The sequence below is a fragment of the Lutra lutra genome, chromosome 4 (assembly GCF_902655055.1).
Source record: "Lutra lutra chromosome 4, mLutLut1.2, whole genome shotgun sequence".
In the NCBI taxonomy this organism is placed as follows: Eukaryota; Metazoa; Chordata; class Mammalia; order Carnivora; family Mustelidae; genus Lutra; species Lutra lutra.
Window position 1 is genome coordinate 144,131,249 of NC_062281.1, and position 19,205 is coordinate 144,150,453.

At 36.4% G+C, this 19,205-nt stretch overlaps 1 protein-coding gene across 2 annotated transcripts in view; it reads right to left on the reverse strand.

Moving 5' to 3' along the window:
* The window catches only part of RAVER2 (ribonucleoprotein, PTB binding 2), a 98,991-nt gene that overhangs the window by 61,788 nt on the left and 17,998 nt on the right, over positions 1-19,205 (reverse strand). For both annotated transcript variants that reach the window (XM_047726297.1, XM_047726296.1), the window contains exons 2-4: positions 15,127-15,193; positions 9,579-10,048; positions 6,162-6,353 (exon numbers count right to left, since the gene is read on the reverse strand). In XM_047726297.1, coding sequence (XP_047582253.1) covers positions 6,162-6,353; positions 9,579-10,048; positions 15,127-15,193 — 729 coding nt within the window. The remainder of the gene's footprint in view (positions 1-6,161; positions 6,354-9,578; positions 10,049-15,126; positions 15,194-19,205) is intronic.

Consider the following 19,205-nt stretch of genomic DNA (forward strand, 5'->3'; position numbering starts at 1 on the left):
TGAGGGGTTTCCCTTTTCCTGTCCCAGAGATGCTTACCTACTCCCACCTGCTCCCCAGGACAACCCACACTCAAAGAAAATTCTTATTTATCCAATGTTTGATGGGAAATGAAAATATTTTTTAAAAGTATAGTTACAAGAAAACATGATATAAGAAAATAATAACTACATATTTAAACAGTCTAAGTACCAATTAAAGACAGATTTTAAAAAATGTTTTAGAGCGACATGTTAGCTATAAGACACATACCTAAAATGACAGAAAGATTGGCAATGAAGGGATGGCAAATATAAATGAAAATAAAGTTCAAGTAGCAACTGTAACATCAGAAAAACACACAAAGGGGTAATCAATAGGAATACAAACAAATGTGTACCTAATAATAATACCTGTACCTATCTATCTGTCTATGGAGAAACAACTAATAGAATGAAAAAAAGAAAATCCAACAATTATACATGATAACTTCTAATACATTCCTCTCAGACACTGACAGATCAAATTAAAAAATAAGCAAAGATATGGAAGATCTGAGTCACAATTAATAGTCTCAAACCAATATTTATACATACATATATGCACATTTAACCTTGTAACCCACAAACAGAGAGTTTGGATGGTTTTTGAGCCTACATGGCACATTCACAGGAAGTAACCATTCGATAAAACAAAATGCAGCCAAATCAACATTAGGGATTAGATTCTCTGACCACAATGCAATAAATTACAAATCTATGTCAGAAGAACAGTTTCTTGAAATTCCTCAGTGGAATAAACTGAAAAATGGAAACGAAAGTAATGAAGCTTTAAGTTTAAAAGGAAATCATAAAACAATTTGAAACATTTATAATTTAAAATTTATGACATGTTGTATATTGTTGAATCACTCTATTGTACACCTGAAATTAATATAACACTGTATCTTAACTAGGATTAAAAGAAAAACTTAAAAAGCCAAAATAAAATAAAATTCAGGATACATATGTATAACAGTTAAAAAGAAACTTGATTTAATAAATAAATCAGAAAATACAAATAATATAGATTGAAAACAAAGGTGTTAAGAATTAATATCAATAAAGACAAAGGAGAAAGAGTAACCCCAAAGAAGAAAACAAGGATATTATAAAGATAAGGACAGACACTGTGGGAAACAGTAGGGAGGCTCCTCAAGAAATTAAAAATAGTATTACCATACGATCCAGTAATTCCTCTACTGTGTATTTACTCAAAGAATACAAAAACAGTAATTTGAAAAAATACATACACCTCTATGTATGTATACACCCTACTAAAGCATTATTTACAATAGCCAGGATAGGGCTGCAGCCCAAATGTCCACTGATAGATAAATGGATAAAGAAAAGATGAGATACATAATACACACTCATAAGAATATTACTCAGCCAAAAAAAAAAAAAAAAAAGACTTACATCCGGCCATTTGCAACAACATGAATGGATCTAAAGGGTGTAATTGGTAAGTGAAATAGATCAGAGAAAGACAAATACCCTATGATTTCATTCTTCTGTGGAATTTATGAAACTAACAAAAAAAAAGAAAAGGGACAAACTAAGAAACAGACTCTTCACCATAGAGAACAAACAGATGGTTTCCAGAGGGGAGGTTGTTGGGGGATGGGTGAAATAGATGAAGGGGATTAAGAGTACACTTAAGATAAGGAGCCCTGAGTAAGGTATAGAACTGCTGAATCACTATATTGTATACCTGAAATGTACACCATATGTAATCTATACTGGAATTAAAATTTAAAAAGAAGGGCAGAAATAAGCAAAAGATAGAAATAATGAACAGAACAAAACCTGTTTCTTTGAAAAGACAAAACAGGGAAATCTTTTCTAAGACTGATCAAAGAAGGGGTACCTAGATAGCTCAGTTAACTGACAGTCAACTGATTTTGGCTTAGGTCATGATCTCGGGGTCGTGAGATCAATTAAGCCCTGCTTCAGGATCTGTGCTCAGTGTGGAAACTGCTTGAGATTCTCTCTTTTCCTCTCCTTCTGCAACACCCCCATTCATGTGCATTCTCATTCTCTCTCTAAAACAACAACAACAACAAAAAAAAACAGATCAAAGAGAAAAAAGAAAATGCAAATAAATATACAATACAAATGAGAACAGTAAACAGGACAATTTGATTTTTTTTTAAGATTTTATTTATTTGAGAGAGTGAGTGAGAGAAAGAACACACACAAGTAGAGGGAAGAGCAGAGGGAGAGGAAGAGGCAGGCTCCTACCTGAGCAGGAAGCTTAATGCAGGGTTCGATCCCAGGACTTCAGAAGCATGGATCAGAACAAATTTTAAAATAATATTATAAATGACTACGTGCCAATAAATTTGAAAATGTAGACAAAGTGGATGAATCTAAAGAATATAATCAAATGCCAGTATGCTACAGAAAGAAAAATAAATTTAAAAAATAAAACTAAAATATCTAAATATCTGTAGAAGGAACGCAATCAGTAACCAAGGATTTCCCTCTATATGGGGCTCCAGGACTAGGTCTACATGATTTCATGGATGAGACTTTTCAAACTTTCAAAGAATAGGAAAGCCCTATTTTATGTGAGTTGATCCATGAAATAGAAAGAAAAGAGGGAGAAGGAGAAAAAATAGTTAAATCATTTAATGAAGTCAGTATGCCTTTGATTCCAAAATAAATGATGGTTTCAGCGTTTTTCACTTATGACCACATGAGCATATAACAAAATAAAATATTATCTAGTCAAATCAAACAATGCATTGGAAAAATGTTATCAATTAGAGCTTATAATAGAAGGATGGTTTAACGTTAGGAAATCAGAGTGATTCAGCATATGAATGAATTTAGGAAGAAATCACATGATTATCTCAATAGTTAAAGAAATATTTTGATAAATTTCAGTACCTATTTATGATTGTTTTTATATCTCAGAAAACTTGATAAAAGATTACATACGAGAATCCAAGTAATGCAAATGCATTACTTTTTATCAAGAAACATTTAAGATTTCTCATTGTCACTGACATTCAATCACAAAGGGCCCAGCACGCCGTGCAAAGAAACCTGAACTTATGCAGGTATTGAAGAATATTAAGCAAGTGAATTACACGACCTGACTTGAGGATGGAAAAGATCACTCTTGAGGCCCTATGGAAGATGAGTTATAGTGGTGACTACACAGGTGATTATTTTTATCATCTAGATGAGAAAAGAGGAGATCCTGAGTAAACAAAGATGTTGACAAGCCTCAAGGATTAAAGAGATGTTAGGATGTGCAATTGAATGGATTTGCTAATATTTTCAACATCTAGATTTGGGGAGCAGGTGAGGAAGACCCATCATGATTAACTGAGTTGTTGGTTCAGATAATTTTAGTTTGGGTGAATGGGTGCCATATACACAACACAGAATTGTACGTGTGTGTCACACATGTGTAGTGGCATCAAGCCATCCAGGTGTGTGTTCTTCTCCAAGGGAACACAGCGCCCTGGTGCAAAGTAGGCAATTGGATGGATTCAGACCTGTACACTCAGCAAGTCCAGGTCAGAGCACAGAAAAGCAAGATCCAGAGAAAAGACAGTTTTCTTTTGGAAATGTTGAAATTGAACTACTTTCATAACATAACTACTTATATAACATGGAGATGGAATGCTTAATAATCATGTGAAAGCACAGATTTTGCGCTGAGGGTGAATGGGTTAAAAAATAGGCACGTGCAAGTCATTCTTGATCGGTGGTAACTGGGGCTGCTGGAGCACACAAGGAGAAGAAAGTGAGAAAAACCAAATGCACACATGTACTGATACCAGCAGTTAAGGAAAAGGAAGGGGAAGGAGTAGTTAGGCAGAAAAAGAATAGTGGGGTAGAAATCTAGAGTGGAGACTCTTCAAGAGACCAAGTGATAAAAGACTGAATAGCGCCTATTCAACCTCAATACTGAGAAATGTCTATGAATCTTAACGAGAACAGTTTCACATGAATAGCAGAGGCAGAAACCATGGTGGATCTGGCAGAGACAGAAATGAAGAAATGAGGACAGCAAGTGGGGCCTAATTATTCCAGAAGCTCCGAGGTGAAGGAAGAGTAATAGAAAGACCACTGTGTAGAGATCATTTTTAAAGGGAAGGATCTGAGCGTGTCTACAAGCAGGAGAGATGGAGCTAGTGGAGCATCCAATGACAGGAAGTAGGAAGGTGAGGATCAAGGTCCTTGGAGATGGCAGACATGGTCATGAGCCCCAGCACTGGCAGGATGAGGCACAGCTCTTCCTCCAAGAAAGCAGGGATCTTTGTCCATATTGTTCACTGATGAACCATAAACGTCTCTCACTGTGCCCAGTACATATTTGTGGAATGAATGCTACTAAAGAGAAAAGGAAGTAAAAAACAGGGACATGGGGCACCTGAGTGGCACGGTAGATTAAGGATCCGACTCTTGGTTTCAGCTCAGGTCATGATCTCAGGGTTATGAGATGGAGCCCCACGTGGGCTCCGTGCTCGGCTCAGAGTCTGCTTGAGCTTCTCTCTCTCTCCCTCCTCCTCTGCTCCTCCCCCCGCCCACCTCCCTGCACACTCACACTCTCCCTCTCAAATAATTTTTTTTTTTTAAATGGGACACATTTGCTGGGGCAGCATGAGAAGAGGTGAATGAATGATCCAGCACATGGCCTTTGTATTTCTAAACATGAGGAGCCATGATCAGCTGACAGAAAGGACAAAGGGAGAAACACAGTGAAGGTTCGAGATAGTGGCTGTAGAAAGTGGGAACGAGCAGCCGATGAGAGACAAGGAGCTCAAGTTTTGCTTGGGAGCAGCCATTAACATGTATTACACACATGAAGTAGCACCAAGCCACATAGGTGTTTCTCTTCAAGTGGACACAGTGCCCTGGTGCAGAAATATGTCACTGGATGGATTCAGAATTCTAAACGCAGTCAGTCTGGTCCAGCAGAGGCAATTTAAGCAGAGATACAACGTTGACAGTCAAAGAAGAGCTGAAGTTGTGACGTACACAAGCTAGAACAGGAGAATGACAGAACCAAAGAGGGAAGGACAAACTACAAAAGAAGGGAGGCGGGATCCAGAACCAGAGGTGAGGTTAAAGAACAGGGAGAGAAGGGCAAGAGATGTGAGACCAAGAGCAATCTCCTCTGTTTTCCTCCCTTCTCAGTTCACCTATGAACCACTTTCAGAATAATGTCTTGATAGCTTACCTCTGATCCCATCACTGTCTTGTTTATATACTTCAAGAGCTCCCCCCTGCTTACCAAATTCAATCTCCATTCCTCCAGTGCTCAACGGTCCTCCCTGATTTGTCATCAGTCTACCATCTCACCAGTCACCCTTCCTACACTGCTCCACCTCTACCTCACCACTCTAGAAGCATGCAAATTCGCCACATTCTCCAGCTTGAAAGCTTTTGTTCAACTCACTCTACCGCCTTAGAGTTGTGAGATTTAGCAAGCGAAAATACAGAATGGCCAATTAATCTGGGGTTTCAGATAAAGCATGAATTTTTTCCATATAATGTCTCATGCAAAATCTCTATTTATCTGGCTATCCTATCCTATCCTCCACTCCCAACAGTACAATGCAAAATCAGACTTTAATGTCACACTCAAATGTCCCTTCCATCATGAAGACTTCTTCCCAGATCCCTCAAAAGTGTATTCCTTCCTTAGTTCAGTCAACAAGTATTTATTATGCTAAGTGCCTCGAGTCAAAACTGAAGAAGGATTAGTCACTATCCACATGAACTTTCACAGAGAGAGAGGCCCAGAGAAGAAGCACACAGTTAACAATAGAGAGGTAGTAACAAATGGGCCCTGTGAGCAAAAGCAAAGCACACGCCTTCCTATATTTGTACGACGGATACTTATGAACACTTTGAAAAAACGGACTTGACACTCAAAATGTAGAACAGAACGTTCCTTCCAAAAAAATTTATTTGGATAAACGTTACCAAAAGCAATTTCTTCTTTTGCAATGACTTCCGCCTTGACGTGACAGAGATACCGTTTAGACGATTTTTTTCAAAGGAAGAATATTTTTGTGTAATGGAAATATGATGAGGACCCAGTGAATGGCCAACTGGTTTGGAGAGACTAAAACAGTACGTGAATGTTTCTAGATCCTAATAAAGAACGCTAGACTTACCACACGTTGAGCTGCTATCAATGCTGCTAACGTACTTCGCCCTGGCGCTCCCGGAGCACAGAAGGAAACTTGGACTTTGCTTCCCTTGATGGTCATGCCATCCGCTACTTGCTGAACCTCTTCGGCGTGCTCCGCAGTGTTATATTCAACCACTGCAAAGCCACCAACATAACTACCTTCATCCTGTGCAAGCTGATTTAATACATTTTGTTAAAAGGAGAACTCTAATATTCAGTTAGAAATATTTATTTTCAGTATATAATTTTCAAATTCAAAAACAAATGTATCAGAGCATGATGCTGGTGAAAATAATATATCCTTTCTCTCTAAAATTAAGTTTCTTAGTTGTGGGAGGCCTGGCTGGCTCAGTTGGGAGAGCATGAGACTCTTGATCTTGGGGTCATGAGTCTGAGCCCCAAGTTGGGCGTAGAGATTACTTTTTAAATGAGTAAATAAATAAAAATAAAAGTTCATTAGTTGCTTAGATATGGTCCTTACTGAAGATAGGATGATAAACAAGATTCTGTCAAGTTTCTTTTTAATTCTTTGATTTTCTAATTTATTTTAAAAGTCAATGCTCAAGGGGCGCCTGGGTGGCTCAGTGGGTTAAGTCTCTGCCTTCAGCTCAGGTCATGATCTCAGGGTCCTGGGATCGAGTCCTGAATCGGGCTCTCTGCTCGGCAGGGAGCCTGCTTCCTCCTCTCTACTTGCTTCTCTGCCTACTTGTGATCTCTCTGTGTCAAATAAATAAAAAAATTCTTAAAAAAAAAAGTCAACGCTCAAATGATAATATTCCCTCTATTTTAAGAAAGATGTAGAACTGATAATTTAGACATAGAAAAATATGGAGACTCAGTAACTTAAACCTTCTTTGAATTTACCAGATACGTGGACAGTGAAAGATACTGAACAATCATTTGACCACATAGCTATGTAAATTAAAGTTTGTATTATCAAGAGAAAAAAAGTAGGAGGAACCATATTCAACTTTTAATTCAATAATTTTTAGGCAGATCTCAGGAATTTGGTCAAGTATTCCCAATCAAAGTTTATTTGGGAAAATATGCCATATGCAACACACAAGTTTTATTTCTGAATGTGCCCTAAATGAACTCCTGCAATGCTGAGCTTGATTTGTTTCCAGTCACCCACCTGTAAGAGTGTAAAGGAAGATACTAAAGTCCTGTATCTGTAAAGACTGGTACAAAGAGCAAAAATAAGAACAAATAAGACACTAAAAAGTTTCGAAGTTCTGAATATGTCTGATTTATCTTAAACACATTCATGTGATAAAGTGGTAAATGTCATAAAATTCAGCATGGTAGGTCTCAACACGTGTTTGGATTTCATGTCTCCGAAGTTAATATTACAATTAAATAATTTCAGTCTTTTTTAGTTTCTATCTTATTTCAGAAACTTCACTTTCTTGTATTGTTAGAACAAATTTCTATTTTTCCCTTCACATTCTTCTTCCTTTTAAAACTGTCCTCAAATGTCTTTTCTTCCACAAAACTTTTCCAACCACATGATAGAAAGGCAAAACATCTGCCTCTTCCAAACATTTCTCCTACAACCCCATTCCTCTTGTAATCCAAACCAGATATTACAATCAGATTTGTAAAAGCCATCAGTCTTTGGTGTCTCATGATCACAAGAAAAGAGACTATCTTCAGTACAATCTACGTCAACCTACCAGGCAAAAGAGCCTGAATTTCATAGATCCACTGATAAAGGCATCATAAATTTGTTTTATTAATCTTTTGAGAACTTTTGAAACACTTAATATTATTCCTGGTTCATTATGATAGCTTTCATGCCATACAAATTATAATACCATTTTAATTCTTTCAAAAGACAAACTCATCTAAGTTCACAGCATCAGTAGTTTTAAAGAGGAATATTTCAGTTCAGTAGGAGAGCCATTCAAATATGGAATGATCTGACTTCTGATCTAGTTAATTTCCCATTATCTTGGAACATTTTAATAGAAGCTAAATAGTCACTCACAAATAATATAACAAACATTTTTCTACCACTGGCAACCTAGATTAGAGAACCTGTCATGTACCTTCCAACTCTGGGATACATAATTGAAATACAAGTTGTGATAAATGGGTATTCTCCTCACGTTTGTTTCAAAGGCCTCAACTACAAAGAATTTTCCTTGACCACAGAATACCACTGAATAATTTTAGTATCCAAGAAAAGGATATGGATTAGATATCAACATCTATTACCTTTCAATAACTGGGAAAAGATTGGATATAAGATCTGTCACAAAATTTTCTAACTTTATGATGCTCTTAGATGGTTTCTTTGATGTATATATTGGGATTGGAGGAGTAGAAATGTAAGAAAAAGATGGTAGCATTAATCTATTGTTTGTATAATTAGAGTTATACAGTATATATAGTTATTTTGTTATATATAATCTGTATTAGTTATTTATACATTATACAATAAATGTATATATTTATATAAACATGATATATAATACATTATAATAATATATAGGTGTATATATATGTGGTTGTGTGTGTGTATATATATATACACACATAAATTTTACATTTATATATATATATATATATAAAACTATAACAACTCCAAACTTTCTAGTGTAATAGTAGAGACTCAACAAATGTATGATTAAAGAAAAATGGTGGGTGGTGGGGGCAGGGAATACAGGATAAGAAGAAAAGGAACATGGGAGGAGAGAAGAGAGGGAAGGAAGAAATTAAGGGAAGCAAGAGAGAAAAGAGTTCATCAGTTGCTATTGAACACTTACAAGAGAAGGAGCTTTATATGGTACATATTTTTATCTATTTAATAGAATATATATATAATTTTACTGATCAAGTGCATGAAAAGTCTTACCAGTGTTGTTAGTTTTCACGATCTTCTCTAAATGTCTCACCATGATCCCATTAAGACAGAATTACACATTCTTTTTAAGCTTCATAATACTTTCCTATCTTCCATTACATTACTCTTTATATAATTTATAATTATTTGCTTGTCACTACCTTCTACAAAATTGTGAAGTATTGAGAGAGTACGTTTCTCTTCTCTGTATTTCTAACTTTAAGCAATATAGTGTCTGGTGCAGAGAAGATAATAAGTAAAACGTGGACGGATGAATGGATCAAAGGATGAAGGGCTCAAGAAATTGATAGAATGAGGTAAATAAGTGATGGGTTTACTAAGACATATCTACTATATAATAATATAAATTGACTCATTCACAAAAGGACTTGACCTAAAATTTAGAGTGACCATAAAGTCTTCACTGCGGACTAAAGAAGAATTAGATTATCCATTGTGATATTCACATAGGTATAATAAATTTGTGAGTGCATGTAGAATACATAAGCAGAAATTTTCAAATATTTCAAATGATACCTTAAGAATACATACCTGGCAAAACATGGGTTTATGCATATTGGAAAAAAATTGCAACAGCTCTTCTGAATCCCTGTAGTCACTAGGGAGTTTATCTATACAAAGGCACTTGGAATGAATGAGCTCTGGGGCCAATAGATTAACATCCATCCATTGTGCAAACAGAGCTGAAGTTCCCAACTGTTTACCCAATAACTCCAATCTAGCCTTTGCAGCGAAGTCCTTTTTCATGTATTCCACAAATCCATAGCCTTTGGAATGGCCAGTAACTTCACTGTATACTAGAAAACATCTCTCGATATTTCCATAAGCACGAACAAGTTCTTCAAATTCTTCTAATGTAAAAGAAGTGGGCAAGTTGGTAATACACAGCAAAGCATCTGTTGGCTGGAGCTGAACAATTAAGTCCTTTCCTCGAAAAGAATATTGATGAAACATCCGAATTGCATTCTGGGCTTGCTCCCCGTTCAGTAAGGTAACAAAAGCTAGAAGATAACAAAATGAATTAAAGGATTTTCTAAGCCAGTGTTTTCAAACTTTTTTTGACTATGGCCCACAGTAAGGAATATATTTTTGGTCTGTGACTCGGCACACAAATACACATTGCTGAAACAAAAGTATAAGAACAAAAATTCCTACTACATGCGATGCACTCTGAAATATCTATTCCATTTCATGGTATTTTTTAATGCTGACACTACTCACTTAACTAATTTCACAACCAAAGACTCAAATAAAAGTATAGGAATTATATTAGGAGTTCTACTATAAGACACTATAATGTTGTTTTGTTTTTTTATTTTTATAATGTTTTCAAACTACATAAAGATTTTATTTTTCCCAACTACATGTAATGCAAAATATCAGAAAGTCTTAAAAATTTTCTTTTATATTGCAGCACCTAAATACATAAAGCAAATATTAACAGACAAAAAGCAAGAAACTGACAGTAACACAATAATAGTAGGGGAATTTAACACCTCACTTACATCAATGGGTAGATCATCCAGGCAGAAAATCAATAAGAAAACAGTGTCTTTGAATGACACATTAGAGCAGTTGGACTTAACAGATACATACAGAACATTCCATCCAAAACCAACAGAATATACATTCTTTTCAAGTTCACAGGGAACATTCTCCAGAATAAGTCAAGTTTCAATAAATTTGTGAAAACTAAAATCCTTTCACATATACTTTGATTATAATGGTATAAAATAAGAAATCAATCACAGGAAAAAAAAATGCAAAAATAATCCCCCCAAAACATGGAAGCTAAATAACATGCTACTAAACAGCCAGTGGGTGAATAAAGAAATTGAAGAGGAAATTAAGAAAATATATAAAGACAAATGAAAATAAAAACACAGTGATCCAAAATCTTTGGGACACAGCAAAAGCAGTTCGAAGAGGAAAATGTATAGGGAAATTTATAGGGAAAATTTATAGGCCTACCTCAAGAAACAAGAAAAATCTCAAACCATCTAACCCAACACCTACAAGAACTAGAAAAGGAAGAACAAACCAAGCCTAGAGCCAGCAGAAGGAAGGAAGGAAGATCAGAGCAGAAATAAATTAGGAACTTAAAGAACAATAGAAAAGATCAATGAAACCAAGAACTGGTTCTTTGAAAAGATAAACAAAATCATTAAATTTTTAACCAGGCTTATCAAGAAAAAAGAGAGGATACAAATAAGTAAAATCAGAAATGAAAGGGGAATTAACCAACACAACAGAAATATGGACGATTATAAGGGAATACTACAAAAAATTGTATGTCAACACATTGGACAACCTAGAAGAAATGGATAGATTCCTAGAAACATATCATCCTCTTAAAATTCAATCAGGAAGACAGAGAAAAACTGAACAGAACAATTACTAATAACAAAGCTGATTTGGTAATCAAAACTTTCAATAAACAGAGGTCCGGGACCAGATTGCTTTATATGTTTATTCTACATTTCATTTAACCAAGAATTAATACTGATTGTCCTCGAACTATTTCAAAAAATAGAAGAGGAAGGAAAGCTTTCAAATACATTCTACGAGGCCAGTATTACCCTGATACAAAAACCAGACAAAAAGAAAAAAAAGTACAGACTAATATTTCTGACGAACATAGATGCAAAAATCCTGAACAAAATATTAGCAAGTGTATTCAGCAATACATTGAAAGGATCATTCACCTAGAACAAGTGAGATTTATTCCAGGAATGCAGGGAGGTTCAATATTCACAAATCAATCAATGTGATAAACCACATTAACAAAATAAGAATAAAAACCATAAAATCACCTCAATACATGCAGAAAAGGCATTTGACAAAATTCAACATCTGTTCATGTTAAAAACCCTTAACAAAGTGTGTTCAGGGGATACCTTAAGCTAAATAAAGGTCATTCATGAAAAATCCACAGCTAACATCAGACTCAATGGTAAAAAACTGGAAGTTTTTTTCTCTAAGATTAGAAACAAGACCATGATGTCCATTCTTTTTATTCAGTATAGTCTGCAAGTCCTAACCATAGCAATTAGATAAGAAAATTCATCCAAACTGGTAAGGAAGAAGTTAAATTGTCACTATTTGCAAATGACATGACATTATAAATAGAAAACCGTAAAGACTCCACCAAAAACTATTAGAATTAATGAATTCAGTAAAGCTGCAAGATTCAAAATTAATACACAAAAAACAGTTGCTTTTCTGTACACTAATAATGAAATAGCAGGAAAGAGAAAGAAAACAATTCATTTATAATAGCACCAAAAAGAATAAAATGTCTAGGAATAAATTTAACCAAACATGTAAAAGACCTGTACTCTGAAAACTAGGACAATGATGAAACTGAAGATGGCACAAACAAATGGAAAAATATCTCATGCTCCTGGACTGGAAGAACAAACACTCTCAAAATGTCCATACTACTCAAAGCCATCTACAGATTTAATGCATTCTCTAATGAAATACCAACATTTTTCACAGAACTAGAACAAATAATCCTAAAATTTATATGGAACCTCAAAGGACCTCAAAACGCCAAAGGAATCTCGAGAAAGAACAAAGCTAGAGGTATCACAATCCCAGATTTCAAGGTCTACTACAAACCACGGTAATCAAAACAGTTTGGTACTGGCACAAAAACAGACACATAGATCAATGAAACAGAGAGCCCCCAAATAAGCCCATGCCGATATGGTCAATTAATCTATAACAAAGGAGGCAAGAATATACAATAGGGAAGACAGTCTATTCAATACGTGGTGCTGGGAAAATGAGATAGCGACATGCAAAAGAATGAAACTGGATCACTTTTTTACACCATACACAAAACACACTCAAAATGAACTGAAGACCTAAATGTGAGATCTGAACCCATAAAACCCCCAATGGTTGAAAAAAAAAGAGGCAATGATCTCTTGGACATCACCCTTAGCAAAATATTTATGGATATGTCTCCTTAGGCAAGGGAAACAAAAGCAAAAATAAACCACTGTGCCTACACAAAAATAATTTGCCCAGCAAAGGAGATCATCAACAAAACAAAAAGACAACATAATGAATGGGAGAAGAAATTTACAAATGATATATATGATAAAGGATTGATATCCAAAACCTATAAACTCATACAACTCAACACCCATGCACGCACGCATACACACAAAAAACCACTAAAAAACAATCTGACTAAAAAAATAGGCAAAGGACACACAGATGGCCAACACATACATGAAAAGATGCTCAACATCTCTCATCATCAGAGAAATGCACATCAAAATTACAATGAGATATTACCTCACACCAGTCAGAATAGCTAGAAACAATAGTATCAAAATGACAAGAAATAACAAGTGTTGATGAGGATGAAGAGAAAAAGGAACCCTTGTGCACTGTTGATAGGAATGCAAATTAGTGCAGCCATTGTGGAAAACAATATGGAAGTGCCTCAAAAATTTAAAAATAGAATTGCCATATGATCCAGTAATTCCACTACTGGGTATCTACTCAAAGAAAATAAAAACATTAATTTGAAAAGACATATGCACCCCTGTTTACTGCAGCATTATTTACAACAACTAAAGATATGGAAGCAACCCTACTGTCCATTAATGGATTAATGGATAAAGATACGATGGCCAAATTACTTGGCCATAATTTACTCGGCCGTATTACTTGGCCACAATAAAGAATGAGATCTTGCCATTTGCAACCACATGGACAGACCTACAGGGTGTAACGCTAAGTAAAATAAATCAGACAGAGGAAGACAAATACCATGTGATTTCACTAATATGTGGAATCTAAAAAACAAATGAATAAACAAAAACAAACAACAGGTACCTGACTGGCTCAATCTATACAGTGTGTGACTCTTGATCTCGGAGTCATGAATTTGAGCCCCATGCTGGGCATAGGCCTTACTTAAAAAAACAAAAACAGTGTGTGGGGGGTTGGGGAGCCTGGTGGTGGGTGTTACGGAGGGCATGCATTGCATCGAGCACTGGGTGTGATGCATAACAATGAAATCTGGATCACTGAAAAGAAATTAAAAATAAATAAAATTTAAAAATTAAAAAAAAATAGAGAACAAACTGGTTGCCTGAGGGGAAGTGGGGAGGATGGGCAAAATATATAAAGGGAATTAAGAGGTACATGGGACGCCTGGGTGGCTCAGTGGTTAAAGCCTCTGCCTTCAGCTCAGGTCATGATCTCAGGGTCTTGGGATCGAGTCCCGCATCGGGCTCTCTGCTCAGCAGGGAGCCTGCCTCCTCCTCCTCTCTCTCTCTCTGCCTGCCTCTCTGCCTACTCATGATCTGTCTGTCAAAAAAAAAAAAAAAAAAAGAGGTACAAACTTCCAGTTTGTACTTATGAAATAAGTGATGGAGATGAAAAGTACAGCATAGGGAAATACAGTCCGTGATATTGTAATGTTGTATGGTGACAGATGGTAACTATACTTAATGTGGTGAGCACAGGGTAACACATAGAATTGTGGAATCAATATGTTGTATACCTCCAAAAAACGTTATACACCTGAAATGTAACACCGTATGTTAATTACACTTCAATAAAAAAAATGGAAGGCTACCAAGCCTATAAATATTTATTATAGCATAACATATAATATTAGAAAATTCTTTATAAAATAATGTCTCTAGTGACATACATATAAATTATGTGATTATAATTTAGGATACTAATGTTATCCTCAGAAAACACATCATGTGAGTAGCATTTATATGACTTAATGCTTCAGAATTTCAGAGATTGGGGAGCCTGGTGGCTCAGTGGGTTGAGCCTCTGCCTTCGATTCGGGTCATGATCTCAGGGTCCTGAAATCGAGCCCCGCATTGGGCTTTCTGCTCTGTGGGGAGCCTGCTTCCCTTCCTCTCTCTCTCTGCCTGCCTGTCTGCCTACTTGTGATCTCTATCAAATAAATAAATAAAATCTTAAAAAAAAAAGAATTTCAGAGATTATCTTAAGAATGAAAAGACAGTAATCTTGTTTAATAATGCACAGTTAGAATCAAAATGAAACTAGGTGCTTAAAATTGAAATCTTACCTGTTCGCTTATTTCTGTCCACATAACAATACTTTAACTCATAGTCTTGTAATAAATCATGAACTTCCTGAAAGAGACAAAACATGAATTCAAATAAACACACAAGTGCAGTTAGTGGGGGGCAACTGGGTGGCTCAGTCATTAAGTGTCTGCCTTCGGCTCAGGTCATGATCCTGGGGTCCTGGGATCAAGCCCCGCATCGGGCTCCCTGCTCAGCGGGAAGCCTGCTTTCCCTCTACCACTCCTGCTTGTGTTCTCTTTCTCACTCTGTCAAATAAATTAATAAAATCTTTAAACAAAACAAAACAAAAACAAATGCAGTTAGTGGATAATCCAACTGTACTAGCCAACCACTACCACCACCATCTGCCATGTGAAGAACCTTTCACGGATCTCCATTATTTAACTTAAATGCATTCCATGCCCAGTAAGTATGACATCAACCTACCTCCCCAAGCATATCTCCCAGTACAGAACCTGCACATAGATCATGTTTCTGTTCAATGGGCATTCACTATTCCACCAGGATGTCATGCCCAGTCCTCACTCTGAATTGCTACTCATGCTGATACCTTGACCTTGCATGGTGCAAAGATACCACTAAATATCACCTGATGTCACCTGAAATCACACGCATCCTTTGAAATCCCGCTCAAATATTCTTTCATGAAGTTTTCTTCCAATTTTATTTATTTATTTACTTACTTGCTTATTTATTATGATTAAGAGAGAGAGCGTGCAAGCAGTTGTGGGGGGTGGGGAGGAGGTCCAGCAGAGAGAAAGGGAGAGAGGGACTCCCAAGCAGTCTCCACGCTCAGCATGGAGCCCAATGTGGGGCTCAATCTCATGACACTGAGATCATGACCGGAGCTGAAATCAAGAGTCGGACGCTTAATCAACTGAGCCACCCAGGTGCCCCAGGTTTATTCTGATTCTTTTCTGTGGGATACGACCTCTACCAGCTCCATGCTAACAATGGTCATATTTTATTTATGCCTGTCTGACAGAAATATTAAACATTTCTCTTTGTATACGACACATAACTGAGTTTTTAACAAGTAATACACTTGTAGATGCTGTAGTATCAGCGAAGAGAATAGATACAGGTAGATACAAACCTAGAGATCCCTAGGTATGAAAACAATAACCACCACCAAGGTATGTATGTAGTTCAATTTAGTCCCGCTTGGCTCCCTAAGGTGTTGACACTGGCTTTCCTATTCATTCTGTTTCCATTATTAATCCAGTCTGAACTTGTTTATACTGGTATCAATTTCACCCATCTGGGGTCTCAAAAAAGCAGATTTCTATTCCTAATCCTTCCTGTTAAACTGACACTTGAGCACAGGAACTATATTTCATATATGTGTATATACCTTGTATTGCTTAGCAAATACTAGGCACTCAAATACACACTAAAGTGAATACAATTATTTTGTCAATGAATTGATATGTGGCCTTAGAAAATTTACTCATAGGGGCACCTGGGTGGCTCAGTGGGTTAAAGCCTCTGCCTTCGGCCCAGGTCATGATCCCAGGGTCCTGGGATCGAGCACCGCATCAGACTCTCTGCTCAGCGGGGAGACTGCTTCCTCCTCTCTCTCTACTTGCCTCTCTGCCTACTTGTGATTCTGTCAAATAAATTTAAAAAAAAATCTAAAAAAGAAAATTTACTCATAATACACACAGATGGAATTACTATTTTCTAAAGGAATTGGACTATCACATAGGTGGACATTCTGATCCTTGACTGGAAAGTTATAGCTGATCTGTTTTATCTTGCATATGAATAAATTAAACATATACAAGTGCCAATATGCTAAGTTCACAACAGAAACTAACTCAATAATAATTCTTATTCTTGCCACTAATATAGTTAACTTTCATTTCTCTTTTACTAAGTACCAGAGCACTGAACTCACTGTTTTCCATTAAAAATCAGGAAACCAGGCCTGACACTGACAGGGCTATCCTACAGAAAGGAGCATGCTCTTGACTCTTGATCTTGGGGTCATGAGTTCAAGCCCCTTGTTGGGTAGAGAGATTATTTAAGTAAGTAATTTTAAAAAGGGTGGGGGCACCTGGGTGGCTCAGTTAAGAGCATGTGACTCTTGCTCTCTGCATTGTAAGTTCGAGCCTCACGTTGGATGTAGAAATCACTTAAAAATAAAATCTTTCTTTTTTAAAAAGATTTTATTATGTGTCAGAAAGAGAGAGAGCACAAGCAGGGGGAGCTGCAGGCAGAGGGAGAAGCAGCCTCCCTGTTGAGCAAGGAGCCCGATGCAGGACTTGATCCCAGGACTCTGGGATCATGACCTTAGCCGAAGGCAGATGTTTAACCAACTGAGCCACCCACGTGTTCCTTGAAAATAAAATCTAAAAAAAAAAAAAAAACCTTTATAGAAAAATAAATAAATAAAAATCAAGAAACCTCAGCAGAGCAAAATCAAATAACTCGCTGAGGGGAGATTCACCAGTCTGGCACCTTTAACTCCTACATCATACTACTGGATTCCTTCCAGAGCTAACTAAAAAGAGTATACTACCACCAATAGTTAACAAAAACAGTATTATTAGTGCCCTAATAAGTGATCACATGGAAATGGAAAAAAAACTAGCGGACAGTTCCAAGTTGAGACAATATTTTCCCTTTTAACACAATGCAAGGGGGAAAAGAATGATATAATAGACAAAGTACAAAAACGTAACGCTGGGTGGAAAAAAGATAATCACCTATGATAAGAAATTAGAGAAAGGTGAAGTTGGTAATTTAGTATTCTCTATTAGTAAATCAATATTAGGTGTGTTTTCAAATATATATATACTACAGATTTCATATAATACGGTTTGATGAATTATACAGTAGTGTGATCAATATACAGATTAGTTTACATCTTACTATGGTAGTTTTTGTAAGCTTCAGTGTTTCCTTGGACTTAACGCATACAGTGTATTCATTAAGAAGATCTAATTCTCTCAATAGCATAGCGTATACGTCTTGCCAATCGACTAATTTAATCCTTAATATAGAAGGTGGCTCAGTTTTGTTTGAAAGGATCCAGTGTATGCTTTTAGTTGCACAGACTCTAATCTCTCATTTCACTGTTTAACAGCTGTCGAATGCCAGATAAAGAAAACATGACACTGCTGCTCACATTATCAAGTATCTTTTTTTTTTTTTAAAGATTTTATTTACTTGACAGACAGAGATCACGAGTAGGCAGAGAGGCAGGCAGAGAGAGAGGAGGAAGCAGGCTCCCTGCTGAGCAGAAAGCCTGATGTGGGGCTCGATCCCAGGACCCTGAGATCATGACCTGAGCTGAAAGCAGAGGCTTAACCCACTGAGCCACTCAGGTTCCCCACATTATCAAGTATCTTTAAACAAATGATGTTATGTTACTCGTTCAGCTAAGAGAATTACCTGAGAGAGATCTTACGTATTCAAAGATGCATTTTGCAACTTAAAAATTTTATTTTTAAAATACCTCTCTTTCAGATTATAGCTTTTCTATGCACCAGATGTGGGATATAGAGTTTGCCAACTGGGAAACCTTGCAAAGCTTTTTTGCAAAGAAACAACAACAACAATTATTATTTTCCCCCATGTCCTGGTTGATTTGACCCAGGCAAAAGTGGGTCACCCCTCAATTTGAGCCTCAGTAAGTTGGCCAAATTAAAAACTTAAAACCTGAAAGAGAGTCCTAACAACCATTTGCCAGAATTCTACTACGCTCCACCACACAGAACCCAAACAAACTCTAACTTTATGACATTTCTATTAACTTACAAGTTAATTTTAAGGAATAAAGTAGCACCTTCTGGCCAGGAATATCAGTTACAAATTTCTCACAGTAAGAGGAGTTCATCAAAACTAGTATTAGAGAGCTTTGGCAACCTATTTCCAGACCACATTCCTTATTACTTCCTGGAATTAAACAAAAAGTTTTGCACACACAAAATATCTCCTTGGGAAAGAACGGACAACCACAATGAAACCCAGCCTTAGTTTTAAGCTTTAATCACACTGTCTTCTAAGTCCTTTTCCAACTTACTTTGATTTATTTCTTTTTCCTAAGAAA